A 24,684-nucleotide genomic window follows, 5' to 3' on the forward strand; every position below is an offset into this window, starting at 1 on the left:
ATTTATATCTTTTTAATTGTAATTTCAAATAAATTATCAAAGATAAACTACATAACGTTTTTAATAAATGACGACCTTTATTGCAAACCTTTGCCACACTGGCCTAAGTACAGATCAAAAACAAAACAAAACATGATAAAAAGATACAGTTAACATATACAAATTAAACCCTACTATCATTAGATAAATTCAGTTATAGTAGAAAAAAGAACAGATATGCTTTCAATGGAAGGTTTATCTAGTTGCATTATGAATATGGACTTTTCTACAGTGCTCAAGTTATGAAGTTGGGAAATAGGTTTTGTACAAACCTATACAGATAGTTTCTCTCTTTACTATATAATCTACATTCTATAACAAAGTGGCATTTGTCATCTCTTCTATTAAAATTATAATAGTTCCATATATCTTTGTGCAGAAGGTGTGCGGGTATGTCTTCCAGTTTCAATTTGTAGTTTGTGGTAGCTGATCCTTAGTCTTTTTTTAACCTCCTTGGTCTTATGATTGCATTCCTGGTCTTTACATTTTCATTACTTCGGTATTTTTCTTTATCATATGTATATGTCTATATGGTCTTAACGTATTTTGGCAGCTCCACCATTGTTGTCATTATGCATTTCTTTAAGGAACGTTTGAAATAATGTGTCTTTCATTTCAACCGTTGGCCAATAGAACTGACAATTTGAAAAGTATTTGTGCTATGTGGAATTTCAAAATGACACAAGGAAGCAAACCCGCACTCTTCTAAGGACTTACGCACTCCTGTCGCCCAACATTTACTCCAGATTTCTCTACTTCTACCAGACAGGAGAAAGCGTCTGCTTGAAAGCTGTCTGCTGGCACGTTCAGGCGAAGTCTGAGAAAAAGTTTGATTCCGTTTAGATAAATACTTCAAGTCTTGATGTCCTCTGTATAATGGTATCGTCCAAAATGTCGGTTAATTTGATAACCGACCACTTTTGAGGTTTCTGAACCCATGGGAAATGGAGCCTTCTGATAGGTCAACGTCTCTGATGTAATCCAACCGGAAATTTTCCCATGACCATACAACTTACAGTTACAAGACATTTTCCAATGCCCAAACGATCCCTAGAAACTCAATAAACTCAATACACTCTAGACGTCCGACATCCCTGGTGTATTGTTTGTTCCTTTTTTAGCTGTGGTGGACACGGTAGCATCCCTGATGAAGTCGGGAGGTCTGGAAGCAGTCTCAGAAGACGAGGAAGACATCGCAGTGCTGGAGAGGCTTCCTCCCCGGAAACGGGAGAAATTTCGTCAGAAGATGAAGGAGAAACTTGACGACAAACAGGAGCGACAATGGGCCTATGTAAGCCTCGTTTTTGATACGCACAACTGCTCTAGAACCTTAAACATTTAGTTCATACATGCCCACTACTGCCGTCACAATGCCGAGGGAAAGCCCAATTCGTTCTAAATGTAGGCATATCATACGAAACACACAAAAAGTAAGGGTAGCGACAATGACGACAAGATTTCATTGGAATATTTATATATATATTTTTTAGTTTGCTTATATGTCAGTTTGTCAAGATATTGTTAATGTGTGCAACGGTTTAACAACAATCCTGCTTTAGTTGCGTGAACTAAATAACTTGTAGAGAACGACCGGGCATCATGCATCCAACCCTTTTCAGATCACATAAGTTCATCATTGTGTAACCACAAAAACGAATGATTGAGCACCATTTATTATGTTTTCATGTATGTTTTCATGTATCCAGCAACGTGATGTGACCCAGGGTTTGCAGAGGAGCCTTGACAGCATTGCTGACGCTTTACTGAACAGCAAGGACAGCACTGGGCGAGTCGAAATTGGGTCTAAGGCTGTCCAGATGGTCCTGGAGAAGGCTACAGGGGAGAGGCTGGGAGGAGCAGCTGTTTCTGCGCATGCGGGAGGAGTGACGTTCCCGGGCTCTCGTGCCCTGTCTGAGGGAGGAGTTGCCGAAGACGCGGACATCAAGGCAAGATTTAAAACTGCGTCTTAGCCTAAGTCTTAGATGAGTTTATGAGATGTTATAGTGAAGATTGTGATAAATAGAGGAGAAGTAGGTTTAGGTCATAATTACATCACTCTACTGCTGATTTGAGTTTACCTTTAACTACTATTTTGATTAATTTTTATATAACAATTGTGTACATTCTTTTATTGTACATTTAATGCGATTACTTTGTGTTGCATGGGCTGCACTGCGGGAAGAATATTGAGAATGAAATAAAATACGAACATGCTAATAGAGATCCAAATAAAATAAACAAACAGACGAATGAACAAACATCGTGACAATGCATATTCAATGTTTTAAAGTTTCCATTGCAACTGTGTATGTGCCTTATTTTTTTTAGCTTAAAGAGGAAGGTTGGACTATAAAACCACCCAATAAATTCGGGTACTGTAAACTCTCACAGCTCATTCTGCAACTGGCAGCCGTGGTGAACACATGGGGAGAGCTAGGCTGAGATAGTATACCAAGTACACCTCTTCAACATTATGTGGAGACATGGATATGTACATGAAGAGTACATATAATATTTTACTAAACAACAAGAATATACACTAATAACTACACAGGCATGTACTATGCCAATCCTGGTAAACTGGGACTTCATCTATTCAGCATTTCAGACTTGGATTCTGATATATAATGCAAGAAGCCGCCAAATGTGTTTCTACATGTTTCTACATTGTATATTTGTTAACATACAACTATCATATCAATAGAAATCTAGTTTGGCTGTGGATAAGACGTGCAATTTGTGATTACAGATATAAGTTTTTGAAACAAACATGGAAGCTTGACAGAGGCTCATCTCTGCTGGAATTGTTCAAATTGGAAACTGTAGGCCCTTATCGTGTATAACGACTGCCAAGTAAATGTTACATGGATTGTGATTAGGTTTGCTGCAACTGTCTGTCATTTCTTGTATGGCAATGTTTTGTTGAAAAACTAGTGAAGATAAAATACAACATTTTTCAAAACTTCAAACGTCAGTTAATATGCAAATCACTGTCTGTCGTCTGCTCCCATTGTTTCCACTGGCAGTCGGGTTCAGACACCCCGTGGCTTATAATCCATTTATGATGTTGGGAGGATGTGCGGGGTCAATTTAGCTACTAGATCCTCACAGGGGATAGTTTCTTTATTGGTAGAGGACCCTGGGTCCTCCAAATTCCTCTTTAATTCAATTTCTAGCTAGAGTATATCCATATTTCATTCTCAAAATGTCATTTTGTTTCTCACAGCTTTCACTCCAGTTTAAAGGCATCCAATGCGGTTTCAGGGGAGCAAACTGGAAATATTCTGAATAAGGCAATCTTTGTGATATTGACACATACTGCTTTACACTAGTACATTTGAGTCAGCATATCATACCTTGGGCTTTTAAAAATGCAGAAACGAGCCCCAAGATGAGTCCTTTAGTATTTTTTGGGTGGTACCATGAAAAGCAGCACAGGGCCTTTCCAATAACCATTTTCCGTCAGAATTTTGGTAATTTTTACTCCATGAGGTTCAATATGCATTGGGATAGTGTGTTTTCAACTTTGTACGTAGATAAATGACTAAAATATTGGCTCTGATAAATCGGGTTTCAAAGCCTTAAATACTACACTGGATGCCTTTAAAGATACTAGAACCCGTTGTTGGACTGTAGGTTGTTGGCTATGCCCGGAACCCGTTCGTGTGGGACCACTCAGCACAGGACATCAAGTCATCTGTCCTGGACATCGAGCTGAAGCAACCGGGGAGGGGCAACATCAACGTGAAGGTGGTGTTTTTAAGCTGAGGTCACATTTCCAAACCGGGGCCCGGCCGGGTAGTGTTATGGAGCGAACAATATGGTATAAAAGACAACAAAGCACAAGAAAATGTTAAAAAAAATCAATAATGGAATTATTTGCGTATATTTTTGATAAAAATGTCTGATTTTTCGTTATTCGAAACAGCCCGTCCGGGCCCCGGTTTTGAAATATGACCTCAACAGGTTTCGCAGAATTTAAACTTATGTCTGACTTTCTGACCGCCTGTTATTATGCCTAGCTTGTTAAATCTCCGCCCACGTGCTGTCAGGCTACTCTCAAGTTAATCCTGTTTCCTGTGTCCTACCATTCTCCCTGTCAATCTTACCCCCAACCACGTGCTGTCAACCTACACTACCCGAACATATAGTCAACTCAGTCACAAAAATACCTCCGTACCTGGTGTTTTTCTTTTTTTTTTGTTACAGGTTTCCAATGTTTGTTTCACAAGAAACGTTAGAGATACAAGGATATGTAAAACACCGACACATATATTTATCTGAGCAATCAACATATGGAAGTATCCCAAGCGACCCACATCATGCCCACATTGTGTTTATCATTTAATACTAAACACAAACATCTAGAGAGTTGTAGATCCAAAAAAATCACTTAGTACTTGGGGTGAAAAGCAGATTTAACTATTGGAAACACAAAAGTAAAATGCCATTAAAAATGCATTGGAAATCTACAATGATTTAGCCCAAAAATTAACCATTAAACAAAGAAATGACATTTAGCAGCACACTTATTACAGAAGAAGTAATGAAGTATAGAAGTAGTAATGATACGTATTGTATTTACTGCAGGACCTGTCGGAAGACATCACTGTGGTGTTGAAGAACGCCCCTGACATGTTCCCCGCCCCCCGCCTGGTGAAGTACTCCCCGTTCCCTAACGACACCATGGTGTACCGGACCTTCAGCGCCAGGAGGAACCAGACGTACGGTGTGTTGCTCAGCCTGGTGGCCCCCTACCCGGCCGCTGTCATGTACGGCAAGCTGGGGGACTTCCCGAACGAGACGGACCATGAGTTCAAGTAAGGCTGTATTTCCACATAGGAGACCGTCAAACAACTGACGAGTTTCCAAAATCACTGGTCATAGAGATCATTAGGATTCGCCCGCTTCATTTTTTTTATGATTTGCAAAAAAAAAAAATCAGAATCAACTGCAAAATGCTAATATTTTGCCCTGAACAGTTAAAAACAGTCATTTTCTTCCTAGTTGTTACAGTCAATCTTTCAATGCAGTGGTATCATTGAAAGTTCAAAATTCATTGTTTCAATTTGAACCAGCCTGGTGTGTTGACTTCATGGCTCCTATCGTACCATTTTGGGCCATAATAGGATGCCTATGCCTGTTTTAATTTTTTTTCCCGCCCACTCCCGCCTTATGTAGGATGTCAGACTTTGGCACGCTCTCCCCTTCACTTCTCTGGCAAAAATAAAACTAGAACCGATCATATTACATCTGTTTGGTGATACCATTAAGCATGGGCAACGGGTGAATCTGAAACAATTGCATCCAGGTTAGAAGTCATTAGAATACCTTGTTACTTTCGCCAAGAAGGTTATGTTTTCAGTAGCGTTTGTGTGTGTGTGTGTGTGTGTGTGTGTGTGGTTTATCAAGATAACTCGAGAAGCAGTGGATGGATTGGAATGAAACTTGGTAGGTCGATAGGTCTTCATGAGACCTAGAAATGATTAGATTTTGGGCCCCCTGGCGGCTTTCCTAGGTACTGCAGCTTAACTTCGGGTTTTGATATCTCATGTTCTGGACATGCTAGGGTCACCAATTTTGGTTGGTAGATAGCTCTTGGGGTAGGTAAGAAGTGTCATGAGTTTGGGTCCCCTAGCGCCTTGTTCTGGAACTGCTGGAGCATTTGTTGAAAAAAAAATAAAGGACGATAACTCAAGAACCGGTTGACGTATTGTTGTGAAGTTTGGTTTGTAGGTAGTTGAAGTGATGCTTGACATAATCAGGTGGCAATTATGCAAATCAGGAGCTAATTTGCATAAATAATGAGGGAATTCTATAAATCTGCTTTGTTCGATACTAGAACTATGAAACACTTGTGACATCTATTTGAGAACGAGGAAAAACATCTGAGGATATAGATTATGTAAATGAGGACCTAATTTGCATAATTAATTGCAAATTCTTATAATTCCATAGCTGTAACTGTTGCACCCCGAATTTCATACTTGCCACATTTGGAAGTTAAGTGAAGGTGAACATCAATAAACATAATTTGTTCAAATCCTTACCTCATTTGCATAATTTATGATGAAGTGCTATAATAGCCTTTTTGTTATAATTAGGCTGTCATTGGATTGAGAATATGATCAACTGATATAATCCATGCAAATGAGGTTCTTATTTACAAAATCAATGGTTAAAATTGTATAATTCGTCACCCGCAAGGGTTAACATCATTTGGCGAAGGTATGAGATCGTGGAACTCTTGTATTTCTCATTGAAAAATCTTTGTTTAAACGCTCAATAAACCACCAAGAAATGTGTGTAGATATTTTAGGCTCTCAATGGTTTCCCAACGGTCAGAAGTCTATAGAATCATGTGTGAGGTGATTATTTTAAAGATTTGCAATGTTTGTGATAATACGATGTCTTATGACGTCGTTCATGTTGTTAATGAATAAAAGTAAAATATAACAAAATGGAATTGAATCATTTTGTGTTAACACCCCTGAACCTTTATCCGTCACTTTTTCTCAGCGGCAGACATGTGATGCCAATATCTAAAAATAGGAACCATTATTTTTTGTCCTGTTATATGTTGACACCATAGAGTACCTTGGTCCTTTTTTGCTGAAAATGTTTCACTGTCTCCCCGATCCCGCTGATTGAGAAAATCGCGTACTAAATCATACACGGCCAAGTTGCGTTTATGACAGGCGTGTTCTAGAGAGATGAACCTTTATCCGTCACGAAAATACACACCATAACTCTCTCTGTATTATTTACCTATAGACAACATCTGTTATTTTCCCCCGGTGGGTAATGTGTGTCCGAAATACAAAGATGTCTCACGATAAAAAAAAACACGGCAAAACGATTGTAACAGTGTTGACAACGCCCGATTTTTTCCGCGGCTTGATATAACAGTTATGACGTAAAATTTACTTCTGGCGTTCCATTACTTCCCCGTCCACATAACGTTGTTACTGTAACAGTAGTATGAATGTTTCTACTACCAAAAAATCCGGAAAACTTTACAGAATCGCCGTCCAGCACATGGTTACCACCCTGCAGCCGCCGTTACTGATATGCATGTGGGTCAAAGTTGACACGGCGGGTCTATGATGCCGGCCGGGGGGAATGGTCCAGCTCAGAGCAGCTATCTCAGTGAGAATCGGTGACGACAATGTTCGATCTAGCTATGTAAAAGTGACAACTATAAATACAATAAAGATGCTTAATTCTTATCTAAGTAAAATGCATTGATTCTTGAGTTAAAGCCTGTTGCTAATTTGCCTCACCCATGCAAAGGCTATTGGTGTCGTCGTACATACTTCTCTCAAGGTTCAAGGGGCCCGAGTGCAAAACTGGGAAACAACACGGCTAACTACGATGTTGGTGTTTATGCAATTAAATGAAGTGCCATCTTTTGTTAGAGAATTGCAGGTTTTCTTTTATATGATATCAACTATAAAAATTTGGTAGTCTGTATTTCACAATCTCGTCTGGCGTCTCCTAATTTGATAGTGGTATCGTCGATAGACCATTATCTCTGGATGTCTCCACTTCAAGAACGGGGGGCGTTAAGACGTGGATGCATAGTGGGTTCTATAGGTTGCCACATCTATTAAAAAGTTGCTACTGGCTATTGTTTTTGTTGTTCATTGTTGGATTATCTAACTAAAAGAAAGTTATTTAAGATGAATATGTAACATATAGCGTAGACATCCTACTTGGTAATGGTTTAGTCCAGCTACGTTTCCCGCCACAATCAAGTCGTGACAGAAACGCCACATCTGCTTTGTCAAGGACGGAGGCGTCGACATCAGAATGGTAAGTACCTTTATTTGCTTACCTTAAATGGAGAAAATAGGAATGACAGAATCTGCCACGTGGAAATACAACAATATTAGCTTAGGTCTTTTTACAATGATACAATCGCAATGACATCTCTCTCAACAACCCCCTTGCTCTCAAGAACGGGATCTGTTTTTATAACCCAAACAATGTCAATAGTCATGTACTCATGTACTCAATATAGCATTCGAATTTCAATTGATTTACAGAAAGAAACTATCACACTCCAAACGTTTCATTATGGCGTTGGAGCCAGCCAGCTACTTGCATCTCCTGATTCACCCTTGAAGATGGAGAAGTGGCACAGGCCTGGAGCACCCTTCGCTGGTGTAATGACGTACGCCTGCATTGAAGACAACTGGGTCCGCGTGGGGTGGGTCCAGGAAAAGGACAGGAAGAGGATCCTGGACGGGTGCGGCGGCAGGCCGGAGCGGCTCCAGGTCACCCTCTCTGACGGCTACCTGAAGAGGGGGTACCACGTCCTCAAGGTCGTGGTGGAGGTGTAGCAGAGCAGTGATATCGACGAATCCATACAAATGACATGTCCTCTCCTATCCACATTAAATGAATTTCTCATATTGCAAGTCGACTGTGGTTGTCATATTTCTATACTGAAATTTTCATACTTCAACCCGATGAGTCTTAAATCCGAGTCGTATTATACAAACGTTAAATGTAGATGTCATTTTCAACTTTCATCTCATGGACTGATACTACTGTGTACACCAGAACATGTTCTGTATACTTAGATTTGTTAAATTGTTATCATTACTCAAAATAACTACATAGGGTGACTCCTGAACAGTCTTTGAGGCAAACGTGACAGACGTGAAAACATGTGCCGCGAGTTCGGGAAAAAAACTTTACAAATCAATTCTCTACCATCAATGGCTCCCTCAGACAAGATGCGAAGTGACAGGAAGGTCAACAATTCAAAGAAAAAAGAAGCAAATTTGACCTCACTACAGCACGCACCAGGCGCTACGCCAACAGCCATCTGCCTTATATTGTAAACCTTTTAAACAATGTTTAAATGCAAACAATATATCTATCATGTATGTACAGGTTATAACTAGAATTGAGTTTTATACATAAATCCTTAGCTAAACCGATCATTTAAAGTTATTATAGTGCGCACGAAACGCAAGCAACACTATGTAAACGAAACAAGCAATTCAGCCCGCCCAGGCTGCGGAAGCCAGTCACCAAACAGCCCCGTCACCACCGGCGTCACCACCATTCAGTCATCATCCTGTAGAAAGGAAATCGGGAAAACGATTAGATTGCAATTGGTCCTGTAGAGTGGTACGTAAAAAAGCACACGTCCAATTGTGTCCATATATGAACCATAAATGAATGCTTACACGAACCTCTGTTGTGTAGTCCAGCATCCACAGCGGCCGCTTTGACACACGGCGGGGTCGGAATGTGTCTGGACCGACGCTCTGAGAAAACAAAGTATGGTTCATAAATTACATATCAAGGCAAAATTTGGTCATATGTATGTTCATTGCGTTGATAACCGTTAAACAATATACAAGCGACTGGTTAATTATAACGTTAAATATTTAGCGTCCATAAATCTAGAGAAAAATATCCATGCAATTCCTTACCGACGATGATGTTCCTGGGGTTGGTTCTGTCGAGCTCTGCCGCTGCTGTTTCTTTTCCCGCTGCTGTTTCTTTTCCCGCTGCTGTTTCTTTTCCCGCTGCTGTTTCTTTTCCCGCTGCTGTTTCTTTTCTAGCCTTTCCTTTCGCTTCCTTTCCATTTCTTCAATCTTCTTACGCTTTTTCTCTTCCCTCTCTTCTTTTTTCTTTTCTCCCTCCTTCCTTTCTCAAACCCTCCACATACGCCTCGTCAAACACGATGGCCCTTGGTTTGACCCTCCTCACCCTCCGCTGACTGGTGTCCTGGATGGGAGGAGGTCGGCCACATACGCAGGTACGATACCGGCCTTTACGAAAGGGTTTGCATGGTGCACATGTGATAAACCGGCCTAGTAGTGCTTATCAAATGTCACCTGACATTTGTGGTTTCGATGATTGAACAAGTGGCCTTCTGTTTTTGTTCTGCCTGACACAGTGCAATAGACTTACACCATTGTGTCCCTGGATATGTTTAGAGGAAAATGTGACGAAACTTTTACTTTCTTCTTCACGTTATATCACAAAATAATACAAAAAAGTGGTCATCACAAACCTTTGTCGTCTGAAGTTCTGGAGTCAAGCGCCACCCAAAGCCTTCTGGGTAACCAAAATGGCGGCGTTCCATTTTACGTTGGAAGAACGGAAAATAGTCGCAATAACATGGCGTTTTTTATCGATTAATCACAGCAAAAGACCAGACGCAGGTTAGCAAAAGGAACTTTATTAAGCATTCTTGTTCACCATTTTGTAAAACTGAAGATACGTTTTGTATTTGTCTGCTAATCCTCTGCAGAAGTACGCGGCATCTCCCTCCCACGACGTAGTTAGGCTTTCGTATAAAGGACGATAGTCAGCGGAGCTCGTACACTTCGAATGCATGTGTGTTAAGTCCATCGCGAGCTTGTCTTCAACTCTCGTGTGTCTAATGTGTGCATACCTAAAGGGATAACGTATGTTGCATCGATGCATGTCTTGTTTTTAGAAGTGACGGATAAAGGTACCCGTGACGGATAAAGGTACAGGGGTGTTACCCTCACCTGGTAACTTTATCCAACTTCACGGTAAATCTTTACAGGAAAGACTTTATTAGGGACGATTTTACCGCCAAGACTGTGCCGCCTAATGATGATGTCCACACGGCCTTCACCGTCCTTCAACCGGATACAACAGTGGACAACGACACAGAGGAGTACACCATAGGAGTACAGGTGGACGGTAAGTGACATCATTGTTCCACAAACGCTGTAATGATTTTAAGCAAGTTTGTGGCACCTGAACTTTTGTTTTGAACAATTGTTTTAGGTGTTGATGGTTGTATGAATCTCGCCCTCAGCGAACAACGATTCGAAGTGAGCGAGCGCGGACCCGGAGTTGATTTTTCAGTTGATTAATAGGGTTATAACTCGATACAAGGCATGCCCTTGGCAGTAAGATATAAGTATAAGGTCTCCATGTAGAAATTTTATTATAATCGTTGCTCTTCCTGACAGGCCAACTAATGTGTGCATGTACGAAGTAGATGTTATTGTGTCAAAGTGACATGGCTATGTTTGCCAAGCCTGTATTAAATACACAATTCAGCCATACTTGGCGATGTATTTTATTATCAAAAAAACATCTATTCATTCCTTACAGACTGTCCAGGCTGCTCCTGCTCGGTGGACATCGTGCGGCTGAACTGTGTGTTCTGGGATCCGGGGCTGGACGCAGGGCGCGGCTCGTGGAAAGGAGAAGGTTGTCGGGTAAGAAACGTAACTGGTATAGCTTTCTCTTGACCTTTAGCTCTCCTACCACTCACAACTATTATAGCCCTTTAAAGTAGAAAAAAGCTAGATGAGTAGCAAAAGAAATTATCATCTCCTGGTGTAGACGCCGTATAAGACTCTGGCTCTTTGATTCAGCTACCCTTTTTGCTCATTGATTATCATTCTCTGATTGCTTTCGATTGGTCATGTAGTAGACAAAATACGACAACTAATATCGACGCCATCGTCGCAGTAGATCCTGCTACAGTAGCAACGGGAAATCCAAAGTCGTCACTAAGCACTCGGCATGATAATTATAATTATAAACACTCGTATCGTTACCTCCATAGAAAATACAGGTACTGTCTTTGGTATGTCTATCTGTACGTGTGTTCGTGAGTGATTGTGTGTATGTGTGTGTGTGTGCGTGTGTGTGTGTGTGTGTGTGTGTGTGTGTGTGTGTGTGTGTGTGTGTGTGTGTGTGTGTGTGTGTGTGTGTGTGTGTGTGTGTGTGTGTGTGTGTGTGATTGTGTGTGTGTATTGTATATGGTTGGGTTTAGTTTAAGTCATTAATCACGTGTACATTCAGTACCCCTTGCTGTTCTCACACGTGTTTTTTAAACATGACCTCGTTGACAACTGACAGCTGATGTTGTTTCCATTGCACGATAAATAAAAGACTTGTAGACACCATCATAAATAAAGGACATAGTCACCATCACGTAAGACCTAAATATTTCATGGATGCCTACGATCTCCGAATTCTTGTTACTTATATTTCCAGGTGAGTCCCACATCCACCCTGGCCCACACGGTCTGCCTGTGTAACCACCTGACGGGCTTCGGCACCTCCGCCGGGCCCGAACCGAACAGGATCAACTTCAGGGCCGTCTTCGCCAAGTTCCGCGATCTGGTCAACAACTACGCCGTGTGGACCACCATGGTGGTGCTGATGGGGATGTACTTCGTCCTGCTCTATCCTGCCAGGAGGATGGATAATACAGACGAGCAGAAGGTTTACATGTATTTTGTTGATAAATTTGAAAGATTAGGAGTATGTACAGTATATACTACACATGTCTTCGTGGAGTCATGTTTAAAACCTATAGCACATAACATAACCAACATAACATAAACTTCCTATACTTAAGGAATATCATTCTTATTGAAAAAAATCTAAAATAGAAAAAAAAATTGAGATAAGGATCAGAGGTATACAAGAATCATTATAAAGCAGATTTGTACACATAGGTCATCATGCTATCACCAGTAGGTCTGTTTGTGTACATGTATGTTTTTAGCCTTTGCCAAGGTATGTTGTGATGGTTTAGTTTCCAAGTGAATCTTTCGTTAACAACATTGAGATGAGTCGGCAATACAGTATGCAGTTGGCCCGACAGTACACTCCAATCGGCTATGGAAGATGTGCTCACAGTTGTGGCTTGTCTAGATCTGCGGTGCACTATAGTTCAGTAATCTACTGCCGGGCCTGTGCTCCATGTGTATCATATCGTTGCAATTCTAAAGTAAAAATAGGACCCTATGTGTTCGGGTACATTGAGAGATGTTAATATGACGGAAATTGACATTGACCACATGAAATGTGCAGCATTTGACTAAGTCTGAATTATATTGTTCAACATTTAGTATCACGGTATTTCATATGATTGCGTGTTTGTCACTCTTTATGCATGGATTAGTGGACCGTTAAGAACGTACACGGCAACCGCCAAGCCCACCGCTCCAGGTTCTTAGTGAGGGTACACACCGGGCATGACTGGGGTTCCGGGACCAGGTCAAAGGTCTTCTTCCAGCTCACCGGTAATGAAGGCAGCACGGGCCCGAGGTCGTTCCAACAAGATGGCATGGTTAGTGATGCACACGACTTCTCTTTTGTCTTTCTCTTTCTCTCTCTTTCTCTTTCTCTCCCTCTCTCTGTTGGCATGTTTCTCACCCCTTTTCTATTTTCTCAGTTTCTAACATTTTTCTCCTCTGTCGACATGTTTCACACTCATTTCTTTCTTTCTTTCTTTCTTTCTTTCTTTCTTTCTTTCTTTCTTTCTTTCTTTCTTTCTTTCTTTCTTTTTCTCTCTCTCTGTACTTCTCTTTTTCTCTGTTAGTCTTAGTCTTTCTTTCCCTTCCAACCATCCAATATGCTTTTGCAGGTTTCTTTGACTCAATGAATGATTTGTAATGTTTTGCAGACCTTCCAAAGCGGAAGTGTGGACACGTTCCTCCTGACGGCCCCTGACCCTGTGGGTGTGCTGACCAGCCTGGCGGTGTGGCACGACAACACGGGGCAGGGTCGCCATGCCTCCTGGTTCCTGGAGAGGGTGGAGGTCACAGATTTACAGACGAACAAGAGGTATGATAATCACTACTGTTCGTCAAATTTTTGCATTGATTCCAAAAACAGTGTAAATTTTTAAAAACAGTGTAAGTTTTTAAAAACAGTGTAAGTTTTTAAAAACAGTAAGTTTCTAAAAACAGTGTAAGTTTTTAAAAACAGTGTAAGTTTTTAAAAACAGTAAGTTTTTAAAAACAGTAAGTTTTTAAAAACAAAGTAAGTTTTTAGCCTTTTCAGCTTTAGTACGCTCTTTTTGTGATTCTATGCCATAGCAAGGATATTGGTCGGCACATATTTCATTTGTCTGCCATTCCAGTATTAGAGATTGCAGATCCGAAGATCCGAATCTGCTCCAAAATTTGCCTTTTAAAAAGATGACAGTTCGCAATACACTATATGTAAGTTGTTGGAAGCAAACAAAACATTTGGTGCTTGAGTTGTTTATAAGGCCACAACAATTTAATTTTTTGCTTCTCGGATCGCCCTGTTTTTTTTCTGATTTGCAAAAAAGGGGGGGGGTCTAAATTAACTGCAAAATGCTCAATGAAAGACATATTTTGGCCCCAACGGTTGAAAAAAGTCCCTTTCTTCCTGGTTCTTAAGTTTTTCAATGTAACAATGCAATTTTGTTTAATTAAAAGTTCAAAGTCTCTTGTTTTAATTATCAACTAGCCTGGTATGTTCACTTAATGGCTCATATTGTAACATTTCCGGCTACCATGGGGTGCTTTGCCCTGTTGTTTGTTTCGTCCAGATTATGTCTGAAAAAATCCGAGAAACAACAAATTAAATTGGTGTGGCCTACGTATTTGAAATACTACATTTTTTGTAGAACCCAGTTCGTGTGTAACGACTGGATCGGGGTAGAACATGGAGACGGCTGTCTCCGGAGGACCCTGCCCCCCACAGCGGTGACGTCACTGGGGCAGCGCTTCAGCCTCAAGCTGAGGGAGAAGTTCAAGGACGGGCACGTCTGGCTGTCAGTGGTGACGTCACGCCCCAAGAGCTACTTCTCCCGCGTGCAGGTACACTTAAATCTTTATTTTACTTACTTCCATGGGCGAAAGTATTGCTTTTGGTTGCGCTAATTTATGCAAGGTTTTATGTTCGCATGTGGAGTTTGTGTTTGTGATGATGATGATGATGTTGTTGTGTTTCACTTCAAAATTGAGGTTTGCTTCGGTATGACAGAAATGTTTAAAACGTGAACCATCGTGTTGTAGTTACACTACATTCCATCAGAGAATCGCATGGTTACGTTATCACAATGCATTCAAACGGACAAAAGAAAACAAACTAGAAAGGCCAATATTTGCTTTGGAGCAAATACAGCGATGGGTTCACCACATTTTACGACATGGCAGGGAAAGAATGAGAAACGCAAGGGAAAACAATGATTTACATTGATATAACTATAATATGAAGTAACATACGACTAAAACAACAGTTGGATAGCTATTCCCTACTTTATTGGTTAGGATTTTTAATTGCATAATGCAAACTGTTGATTTTCAAAATAAAAATAACGTTCATGCCCCGCATTCCAATGCTGGAGCAGGAAAGCTTGAAATACCTACCAAAACACTTGAATGCAGACATACTGTCTGTATGGAAATACTCTGTGCAGGTGTTAATCAAGTTAAATCCCAACAGCCAATCAGCAAGAAATGCTCTGTGCAGGTGTTAATCAAGTTAAATCCCAACAGCCAATCAGCAAGAAGAATAGAGGAAAGCTGCATGCCTATTGGTTGATGCCCTGCATTCCATTGTGATGACTCATACCCAAACGTGGTAAACATGACACACTAACACAGTAATACATTTGCTATAACACAGCCAAAAAACTCAAATAAAACCATTCTAAAAGCCTGTATCACAAAAATTTAAAAACGCCTAGGGGTATTTGCCCACTGTACCTCCATACCAAATTTCAGGACCTTAGGCCCTAAAATGAAGAAGCTGAATCCATTTAAAAAATGGCAGGAGAAGAAGAAGGAGGAGAAGAAGAAACACCAGAAAAAGCAATATGGTTTCACCACACCACTTCGTGGTGTGGTGAACCCATAACAAACAAACAAGCAAACAGATTGTACAATTTAGAGTCATTTTCTTATTTGAAGGACAGCATTTTAAATGAACTCACATATAGAGGGATTTGCAAACATATTCATTAGCATAGAAATTGGAATTGTTACATTTTAAAAATCTGATGTCTACTATGAAACTATTTAGTAAATTTACTGTATTTTCACATATTGTAGCGCCTGTCGTGCTGCCTCTGTCTCCTGTTCTGTAAGATGATTACCAGCGCCATGTGGTTCAAGGAATCCCAGCAGGGGGCATCGAACGTCGTACTCACCATCGGGCCTATCGAGGTTCGTATACTCAAGTTGTTTCCCGAAGTCTCTACCAGACTTCGGAACTCCTGAGAGGGAGGCGACAAATGCACTCCTTAGAGGACCAACTCCCTGGGCAATTTGGCAATTTATCTGTCTATTTGGCCAATTTCTGCTCTTTCCATCAGCTTCGAAGCTTAGAAGAGGCAGCGAGGATATCTTGACCTAGTCCCTAGTCTGACACAATTGGTCAGAAGGCGTGATCCAACGGACCAATGGTGTAGGTCAAAGGTGGTCGGAAGTTGATATCGCCCTCCTTCGTAGTCCGTTAATTTCATAACATTAGTGCAAATCCTGCACAAAGCACATTCTGAGTTGTTTGAAGGGTGTGATGCACAACAGAGATTTATTTGATGTCAATGTTGTGTACTACTTCGCAAACTTCCGCATCTGACGTATTGTATGAATTAGTGGTTCTAGCTTTGCTTTCGGAATTGTTTTGAGCGGTTTTGTGTGATTTTTTTTTCTTCACAGAGCGAAAGACGGTTAGAGGGTCAAATGTTTAGACAAAGGAAATGGCTCTGTCTGAGATCGATTAGAAATTATATATTGGGGTTGGGAATTTATTACGTTCATTTACTAAACCCTAATTTTAGCTTGTTTCGATTTTGTATATTTGTTTATTTGTCCATGTAATCAGTATATCTCTTTTTAATCATTTTGTGTAGATGGCGCCGTTAATATAAGTTCCATGGAACTTGAGTTCGAAGTCATCTTGTATGTTTTATGTTTTTGCTGTTTTAATAAGAAAAAAATTATTTGGGGATTCTGAAAGTTGTAAATCTCCTATCCCTTGTTTGAAAAGCGGTGTCCTTTGTTTCGCACAGGTTACTGCGGAGACACTGTGGGTGAGCCTCTGGACCACGCTGCAGACTTTTCCCGTCAACTTCATCATCGTGCAGATTTTCCGTCGATATCGCCCAAAGGTGAAAACAACCTGTAATCTCAATCTAGCAATCTGGTCAACCATGTTAAATAGCATCGATGGCTCGTATTTAGTTTTTATGCATATTTATTTACGTTTGCGGACGTATTGTTTTAGGTGTGACTGAGCGGACTAGCTTGTTTTTAATATCTGTTGTTGTAGCAGAGTAGTTTGACAGTACGTAGGTAGGGGAATAGAAGTGTCAGAATCTTGATGAAAGCCAGCATGGGGAAATTCAGGAAGTCGAGAATTGCATGTTTTTCTGACGTCTATAATCTCAGATTACTTGTTTTCAAAATGATGGTTAGAACTGATTGCTAACACGCAACTTATATGTAGCTGTTAGGGTTAGGCTATATATGACGGTTCTCTCATATCTTTGCGGTTTTATAACAGATTCCCATAGATCGTCCTAATAGCTCCGTTAAAACGACGAAATGTATATATTTGACAAATATGAAACCGCTCTCTCATTGATCGAAGCAGTAATTAGGCCATGGTAAGTAAATTTTATGGATGACATCCTCTCCAAAACTAATGCGAGAGGGCGAAAAAACAAACAAGGCGGGCCCAAAAAATCTAGATTCCTATATTTGGAAATCTTGACATCATAAACCCTGTTAAACAAGAAATGATATCTATATTTTGCTAACTTTACTGCCAACTATCACAACATCCATTTGTCACCGAAACAGCTTTGAAAAAGGAAAGATTTTCAATCATTGTACAAATGGCACGATGGTCAAATTTGGACCCAACTATTCCAACCTTTTTATCGAACAGAATCATGTTCGATATGACGTCATTCGAATAGAATCATGTTCGATATGACGTCAATCGAACCGAACGTTCGTTCGATCCGGGGTTACCCGCGGTCATGTACAGTAAACCCGCGGCTTCAAGCCCGTTTTTACACGGGTACCGCCTAACAGTACAAATTCCACCTTTTCACAAATATAAACCGATTTCGGGACAGTATATCTATGCCCAGTTTTATAGTGGATATGTAACATGTAACGAAGCTACTGCCGTCATGGTGTGTGACCTTGACGATCGTAATTGTTGTTTACGGGTATATAAGTTACCCCCTGCACTTACTCACACGACCTGACATGCGTGTAAACATGATATTTAAACTGCAAGAAAAACAAATTCAATTTACCTCCGAAACGTTTTAAATTGTAGGTAAGACAAAAATCTCGATCTGTGTCGGACGGATTTTTTAAAGATGGCGGCGTTCTGGAATTATCCGTCTTGGAAGTTGAAAAAGTGCATTTTTTGGCGAATTTTTCGACCTTAGCAACACTTTAACTTTGAAATAAAGAAAACTGTCCGACTCAAATCTTAATTTTGTTATACTGTTCACTAACATGCAAAAATGTGGAGTTTTCTGAGAGATTTGGGGTCGGTTTAAATCAGTTATTTGGTTATTGACGTCGATTGTTCTAGAATAAGCATTCTACGCGTTGAGAGTGATTTCACACACATTTAAGCATTGTAATAAAAACAACAACATTTGAGCTATATGCAGTGCGGATTTTATCACATTTGGACAAGGGAGTCCCCGTGAAACAGTTAATTATTGCTTAACACAATGTTTACTGCTGAGACTGGCTCCACGGAAGCCGCGCGTGGAACCCCGGTAACCTGATACACCTCCGTAGAATTGGAAACTTTACCCTAGAAATTGACCGCCGTGTGGTTTTGATTTAGTGGGAACATACAAAAGAAATGCAATGCATCACTGCATCAAAGTAAAAGTCAAAACAATAAATCAGACCCTTGTCTTGTCTCCACTCTTCCTGTTTATCTGCCAACCACTTTCCAACATGGCAAGGCATGCCATTATGCCCATTTTCGACCTGTTGGCCACTGTCAAGAGGCAACAAAATTTCTTGCTTTTTTTTCCAAAATCAGGCGAAAATCAATGCGCTCGCTGATGTCATCCATAAAAATACTTGCTGTGGCCTTACCATACTATCATATTTTACTTATAGTATTGGACCCTCAGAATATATCTATTTGTGTCGTTTTCACAAACAAGGGCGTGCCGAAGTCTTCGGGCCTGCAGCTGCCCCACTGGTCCGTGTACGTGGGCTGGACACTGTTGGTCCTGACCACCCTGGCCTCGGGGTTCTTCCTGATGCTGTACAGTATGGAGTGGGGCAGGGACAAGTCCATCCAGTGGCTCACAGCGTTCGGACTGTCGTTCCTACAGTCCATGGTGGTGGTCCAACCAGCAGAGGTAAAATGTTCATCTATTCTATCAATCTTTAAAACATAAAATGGTAAACAAGGAAAATACTCTGCTAAATATAGGTCCTATTATTATTAACAATAAGAGTTACTTCTGTTTCAGTGAACACTATGTTATTTTATTTTTGGGTATTAGTTTGCTTTAGGCATAACTTATATTGTTTTTGGCATTAGTTTGCTTTAGGCATAACTTATCTTGTACGTTGTTGTACACATAAAGTTTATTTGAACGTTTTTGTTTATTTATAATTTTATTGAAGGCTGTTATTGTGGCCTTTGGGACCACGATCCTTTGTGCTTGTCGTCCAAAAAAGAGCGAAACAGCCGACAAGGATGACGAAGATGTCGAAGCAGGAAAGCGTCAGGCAGTCGATGGCAAGTATTACATGTTGCCGTGTGATTTCTACTCTCAACTTTAATTACGCCTATCGATAGGTTGCTGTAGGGTTCTGGAGGTTAGCGTGCCGAAAAACAATTTTTTTTCTCAAACACAGGCCCGACTCTTTTAGTTTCAGTCAACCAGCATGGCGCCTGTAGCATCAAAATTCGATATCTTTTCGCTCGTAGCTTTCGGCTTGGAAGTATTGTTTTGGGTGGCGCTGGTTCATTGTGAGTTAGTACGTATCTTGTCCTGGAAAGTTAGATTGGAAAAAAAGTGGGCGGAAACAAGATTTTAGTTGATTGGCAAGGTTGTGACCCGGCATACCCTGTGTGGTAGGATGTTGCAAGCATTGTGCACTGTGCTATTAAGTATGGGACACAAACCATGGTTAATGGTGGAGCGGGGTACATCATGCAATTATGATTTATAATGTATTTTATGATATAATAAAACCAAACATTCTCCCATGATCATGAAATACATCTCAACATATCAGAAATTCCTGTAGAGTTGGCTTGGTTTGCTTGATGGAGCCTTGAATTACATTAACGCGAACCATTACTACATCCCGACAGTTTTTTTTCTCAGATTTCTTGTTTAACATTTTATGTCGCCCGCCCACAGAAACACTTCCCACCCAGCCCCGCATCGCCTGGCCAGAGGAACAAGTAGAGACAGACCAGCTGAAACAGCAGCGTGCTGTGAGGAAGAACTGGCTACAGCTGACCAGCCACGGCAGGCAGTGCATTGTGGGTATCATCATCATCACAGCTGCTCTACTGATGGTGCATGAGACATGGAGTCCTTCCGCTCCTGCCATCAACACTGGACTCAAAACTGGATTCTTTAATGACACTAACTCGGTAGGTTGGATTGTATCTAATTTCCTACATTGGCATTTATAATTATTCATTTCTTTCATCAGCGACGTTTCCCAATCAATAACAAGAGACAATACTTCCGTTTTGGTAGCAAATGTTACAAACCGTTTCTGTTCCAGGTAACGACACAGTACGATGTGCTGCCCTGGCTTGAAGACGACTTTGTGTCCAAACTGTACCCGGAACAACGGTACAACGGCGACCAGTTAGACTGGAGGAACGGTCTGTTCATCAGCGACATGCCTGCCTACCGTGTGGGACCGACCCGGCTAGGGCAGTTCAGGACTCACACAGGTAACATCAATCAATAAATCAATTGAATAATCAATCAGTCAATCAATCAATCAATCAATCAATCAATCAATCAATCAATCATTCATTCCCTGCAATATCTGTATTTTTAAATACAGATATTGCAAAAAAACTTATTGTTTAAAAACCTTAGGTTCTAATTTAAACACTTATTTTTGTATTACGACTGTACTTGACAGTCATTCATTGGCAACTCTGACAGCCTGGCAACAAGTTTTAATATGTGTCATTGTTCATAAATACAGATACACATCCAATCATCCAATCAACCAACCTATTGATTCGTTGATCAATTACTAGTTTTTTTGCACTGGCTGGATGCAATAATCTATGAGTTACAATTATAAACCATTGTAGGTTAGATACTTGTTGGCGATTTTTTCTCTTCCTCAGACAAGTGCGTTTTGTCTACCCTTTTTATCCGTCAGCCATTAACAGCTAAGTTAGCCTGACTGTACTGATACACGAAAAGACATGCCAACTAATGGACAATCAACCAATAGATCTATCCATCTTTTCTTTTTACTGATGTATGATTTAAATTTATGATTTAAAAATCTAAACAAGTGTAGGTTGTATTATATTTGTTGACGACTTTTTCTCTTCCCTAGACATGTGCGAGGTTCCACTGAAGGCTCTCCACTCCAACAAGCCGTGCGTGATGCCGTACGTCAGCGGGACACCAGGTGAGGCACCCGCGTCCAAGAACGTGTCATTTAGTCGCGTTCTCCGCGGGAAAATAGGTTCGTACAGCGGGCTTAGCTACAACGTCAACCTCGGCGAGACCAAAGCAGAGACGACGGAAGCGCTGAAAGTCCTGGAAGCAAACCGCTGGATCGACCGGCACACGGCCGCTCTAGTGCTGGACATGACCTTGTATCACCCGAATGTCAACCTCTTCAGCACAGTGTCCCTGCTCTTCGAGTTCCCTCCGACAGGGGGAACAGCCGCGACCCTCCACGTTTCTACATTCCCGCTGGCTGCACAAGGCATGCCATCTACCATCTTTTTCGTGGCCAAGGCAGTCTTTGTTGCTTGTCTCCTGGCCGTGGTCATCCGTCTTGTGAAGAAGGCGCGTAAGGAGGGGAGGTCAGCCGTCCTTCAGGACTGGACCATGGTGGACATCGCGTCGGTCGTGACGTCACTCTACGTCATCGTGGCGATCGCGTTGAAGGACGGCTTCGCGGGGACAGCCAAGTCACTCATCAGCCAGGAACAGGAGAAGGGTACGTCTTCTGCTGTCTACATTTATGCCTACATTTTTGTTGCATTTCTGCTTAAAGAAGAACTTTGAGTATCCATTAATGTATTGTAACTGTATTGCATGATTGCAGCTACCCGAATAAATTAGAACGGGTTCTTTTTCATGGACTTGTATGACGTAGCTAACTCCACCGGTTTATGCTTTACACCATGATTTTCATACCGCAGACTACAACCCAGGGTATAAACGGTCACAACCCTGTCAACCAACTGAAACCCGATCTACGTCCCCTCACACCCAATCCTCACTGCACAAGATACATAAAACAGCAACATCCAAAATAAGGCTTCCGCCGAAGGTACTTAGTATCAATAAGATGTCTAAAAATCTCCGTATGAATATGAAAATTTATATAATGTTGTCTATATTTACAGAACAACGCAGTTTCATGGACCTGTCCGATGTCGCCTTCTGGAGTGACCAGTTCACCGCCGCCGTCGCCATGGTGATGTGGTTCAATCTGGTGAGGATCTGCAGCCTGATGAGAGGCAGCATCCGGGTCCGCACGTATCTGGGTGAGTTCTGATTGGGCACTGGCAGTCACGTGACTTTACCGTAAAGTTAGGAGCCGCCATGTTGGCGGTGGATACCGGTTCCGATTTTTATTACCTCCGGGGGAGGAGACATCCTTCCGCGGAAAGGTTTTGTGAGAGATTTAGATTTTCATGTTCGCAGCTGTTTCTCGCGTTTGGGTGGACGGATTCTTTTGAGACTAGGTATATGTTTTGCTATGGGGCTGTAGATGATGCACGTTCTTTTGTTTTTATTGTATATGTGTTTTCGGGCGTGAAAATGGTGCCTTTGGTGGCGCCAAACACCCCTTTGAGCGTGAAAGTGGTCGCGACTGTTGACCTTTGGCGTGTTTCAGCTATTTTCGGTCTGGTCCACGTATATGACCTCTCACACAGAGGGGTGTCCGGTCTCGATAAATCCTTTGTTTAAAACCCTATATAAAAATATACAATAAAAAGCCCGGTATAAAATCTCAGATTTTACTTGTTTTTGCTAAAAAGGTTGTTCAGTGAGGTTCGTCACGTTCGTGTATATGTGTATGTGTTAGTGTGTGTGTTAGTGTGTTTGCGTGCGTGTGTGTTTGCATGTGTGTTTGTGCGTGCGTGCACAGAAAGAGTACTCTAGAAGGCTTTAATCAATTATCTCGGTATTTGGTAGCTGATTGGGTCAAGAGACCTAGATTTTGAACCTCCTAGAGGCTTGTTACGGTACTGCAGTGGAATCTCTGTTTTTTTTGCTATATATATGGATATGCTAAGTGGTTGTACATTTTGTAATTTAGTTTCTACTTACTACTTTTATTGTAGATATATGACCAACTGATATTCAGAGTACTGTTCACTGTTATAGTACATAGTATACCCGTCACAGTGGAGTTGATTGATATGTTGACTGACTGACTGACTGACTGATTGAATATAGCAGTTTTCTTTTCCCACCTGTGTCTGTATTTCATCCTTTTTAAAGATGTTCTCATCAAGATCCGCACGCAGATGCTGGGAAGCCTGGTCATCTTCATCCTGATCATTACAGGCTTCAGTATGTTAGGTACGTTTGTGGACTGGAAGCAATAGCAGCCTTTATAACCAAAGCTGTTTTTTTCTCAACGGGATAGAAAAACACGTTCTTTGCCTATTTTTAATTCTGAACAAAGGCCTTCGATTACAGACCTCAAGCATCGACTCGGCGAATGTTAAGCAAAGTAAACCATGAACAGACTCCACATTTATGTTGAGAAGTTAATTTAGGAATATTTCGGGGACGGAAGTATTGTTTTGGGTGGCAAAGCTTTAGAGACTTTTGTATGTGTATTGTCGTCTGAAGCAGCGAGGAAGTGAGTGAGTTGATTGACACAGTTCTTTCCCGGAATACACTGGGTGGTAGGATGTAAAATGAAGTCTTCAGAAATGTGTACTGTATAATCATGGTATCAAACATAAACTATAGTGTAATTATAGTTTACGCCATGAGTGCTAACCTATTCTGTGTACATATGCGTTTCAACCCCATGAAAACATAATATTTCAATACATTTACAAAAATCCAAAACCCTTTTCAAAGGTAAAATTTATTGTTCATTGTTCCCCATATTTTGCAGGCTATCTCCTGTTCTGCCCGTACGTTGAGGCTTTCCGGTCCATGGCCACTGCCACAGCCGGGCTGACGTTCCTGCCGTGGGGAGAGGTCAGCTATGACGTGCTGGCCACACCGAGCGAGCTGGTGGGTCCGCTGTTCCTCTTCACGTCCAGCTTCTCCATCATGTACCTGCTGCTCAGCTTCACAGCAGCTGTGTTCGTCAGCGCGACCTCCGCCATGATGGGTGAGAAGGGGAGGGGCCGGGTCGAAGCGGCACGGCAGCGGAAGAGGAGACTTGTGACTGCGGCTCGGAAGACAAGGAGCGCCGTGCCCGCAGCACGTGGTACTTTGCACTATTGTAACTGTGACGACACAAACGAGTGTTTCGGTCAAACCCACACAGCTGAGTCACAGGTCTAGATCAGACTAGATGGCTAACCTACATCGAATGGCAGTCATATCAGCTTTATTGTGCTCTCCTAAAATGGTAACGCACATTTTGTATTTGCCTAGTGATGACGCCACGTAATAAGCATACTCAACCGATGCGTGCTTTAACGTGG

General features: G+C 41.3%; 1 protein-coding gene across 1 annotated transcript; it reads left to right on the forward strand.

Annotated features, from left to right (window-relative positions):
* Positions 1-4,650: 4,650 nt before the first annotated feature.
* LOC109484825 (polycystic kidney disease protein 1-like 2) lies at positions 4,651-24,541 on the forward strand. The gene is made up of 16 exons (XM_019788183.1): positions 4,651-4,859; positions 10,601-10,740; positions 11,161-11,267; positions 12,055-12,285; positions 12,971-13,138; positions 13,475-13,635; positions 14,450-14,642; positions 15,879-15,992; positions 16,841-16,939; positions 18,983-19,183; positions 20,218-20,439; positions 20,577-20,751; positions 21,381-21,995; positions 22,408-22,548; positions 23,513-23,593; positions 24,144-24,541. Exons 1-16 carry the CDS (start codon positions 4,675-4,677, stop codon positions 24,539-24,541), a joined length of 3,231 nt encoding a protein of 1,076 aa, XP_019643742.1. The 5' UTR covers positions 4,651-4,674.
* The last annotated feature ends 143 nt before the right edge of the window (positions 24,542-24,684 follow it).

Source organism: Branchiostoma belcheri, unplaced genomic scaffold (assembly GCF_001625305.1).
Source record: "Branchiostoma belcheri isolate BF01 breed outbred unplaced genomic scaffold, Haploidv18h27 scaffold70, whole genome shotgun sequence".
NCBI lineage: Eukaryota > Metazoa > Chordata > Leptocardii > Amphioxiformes > Branchiostomatidae > Branchiostoma > Branchiostoma belcheri.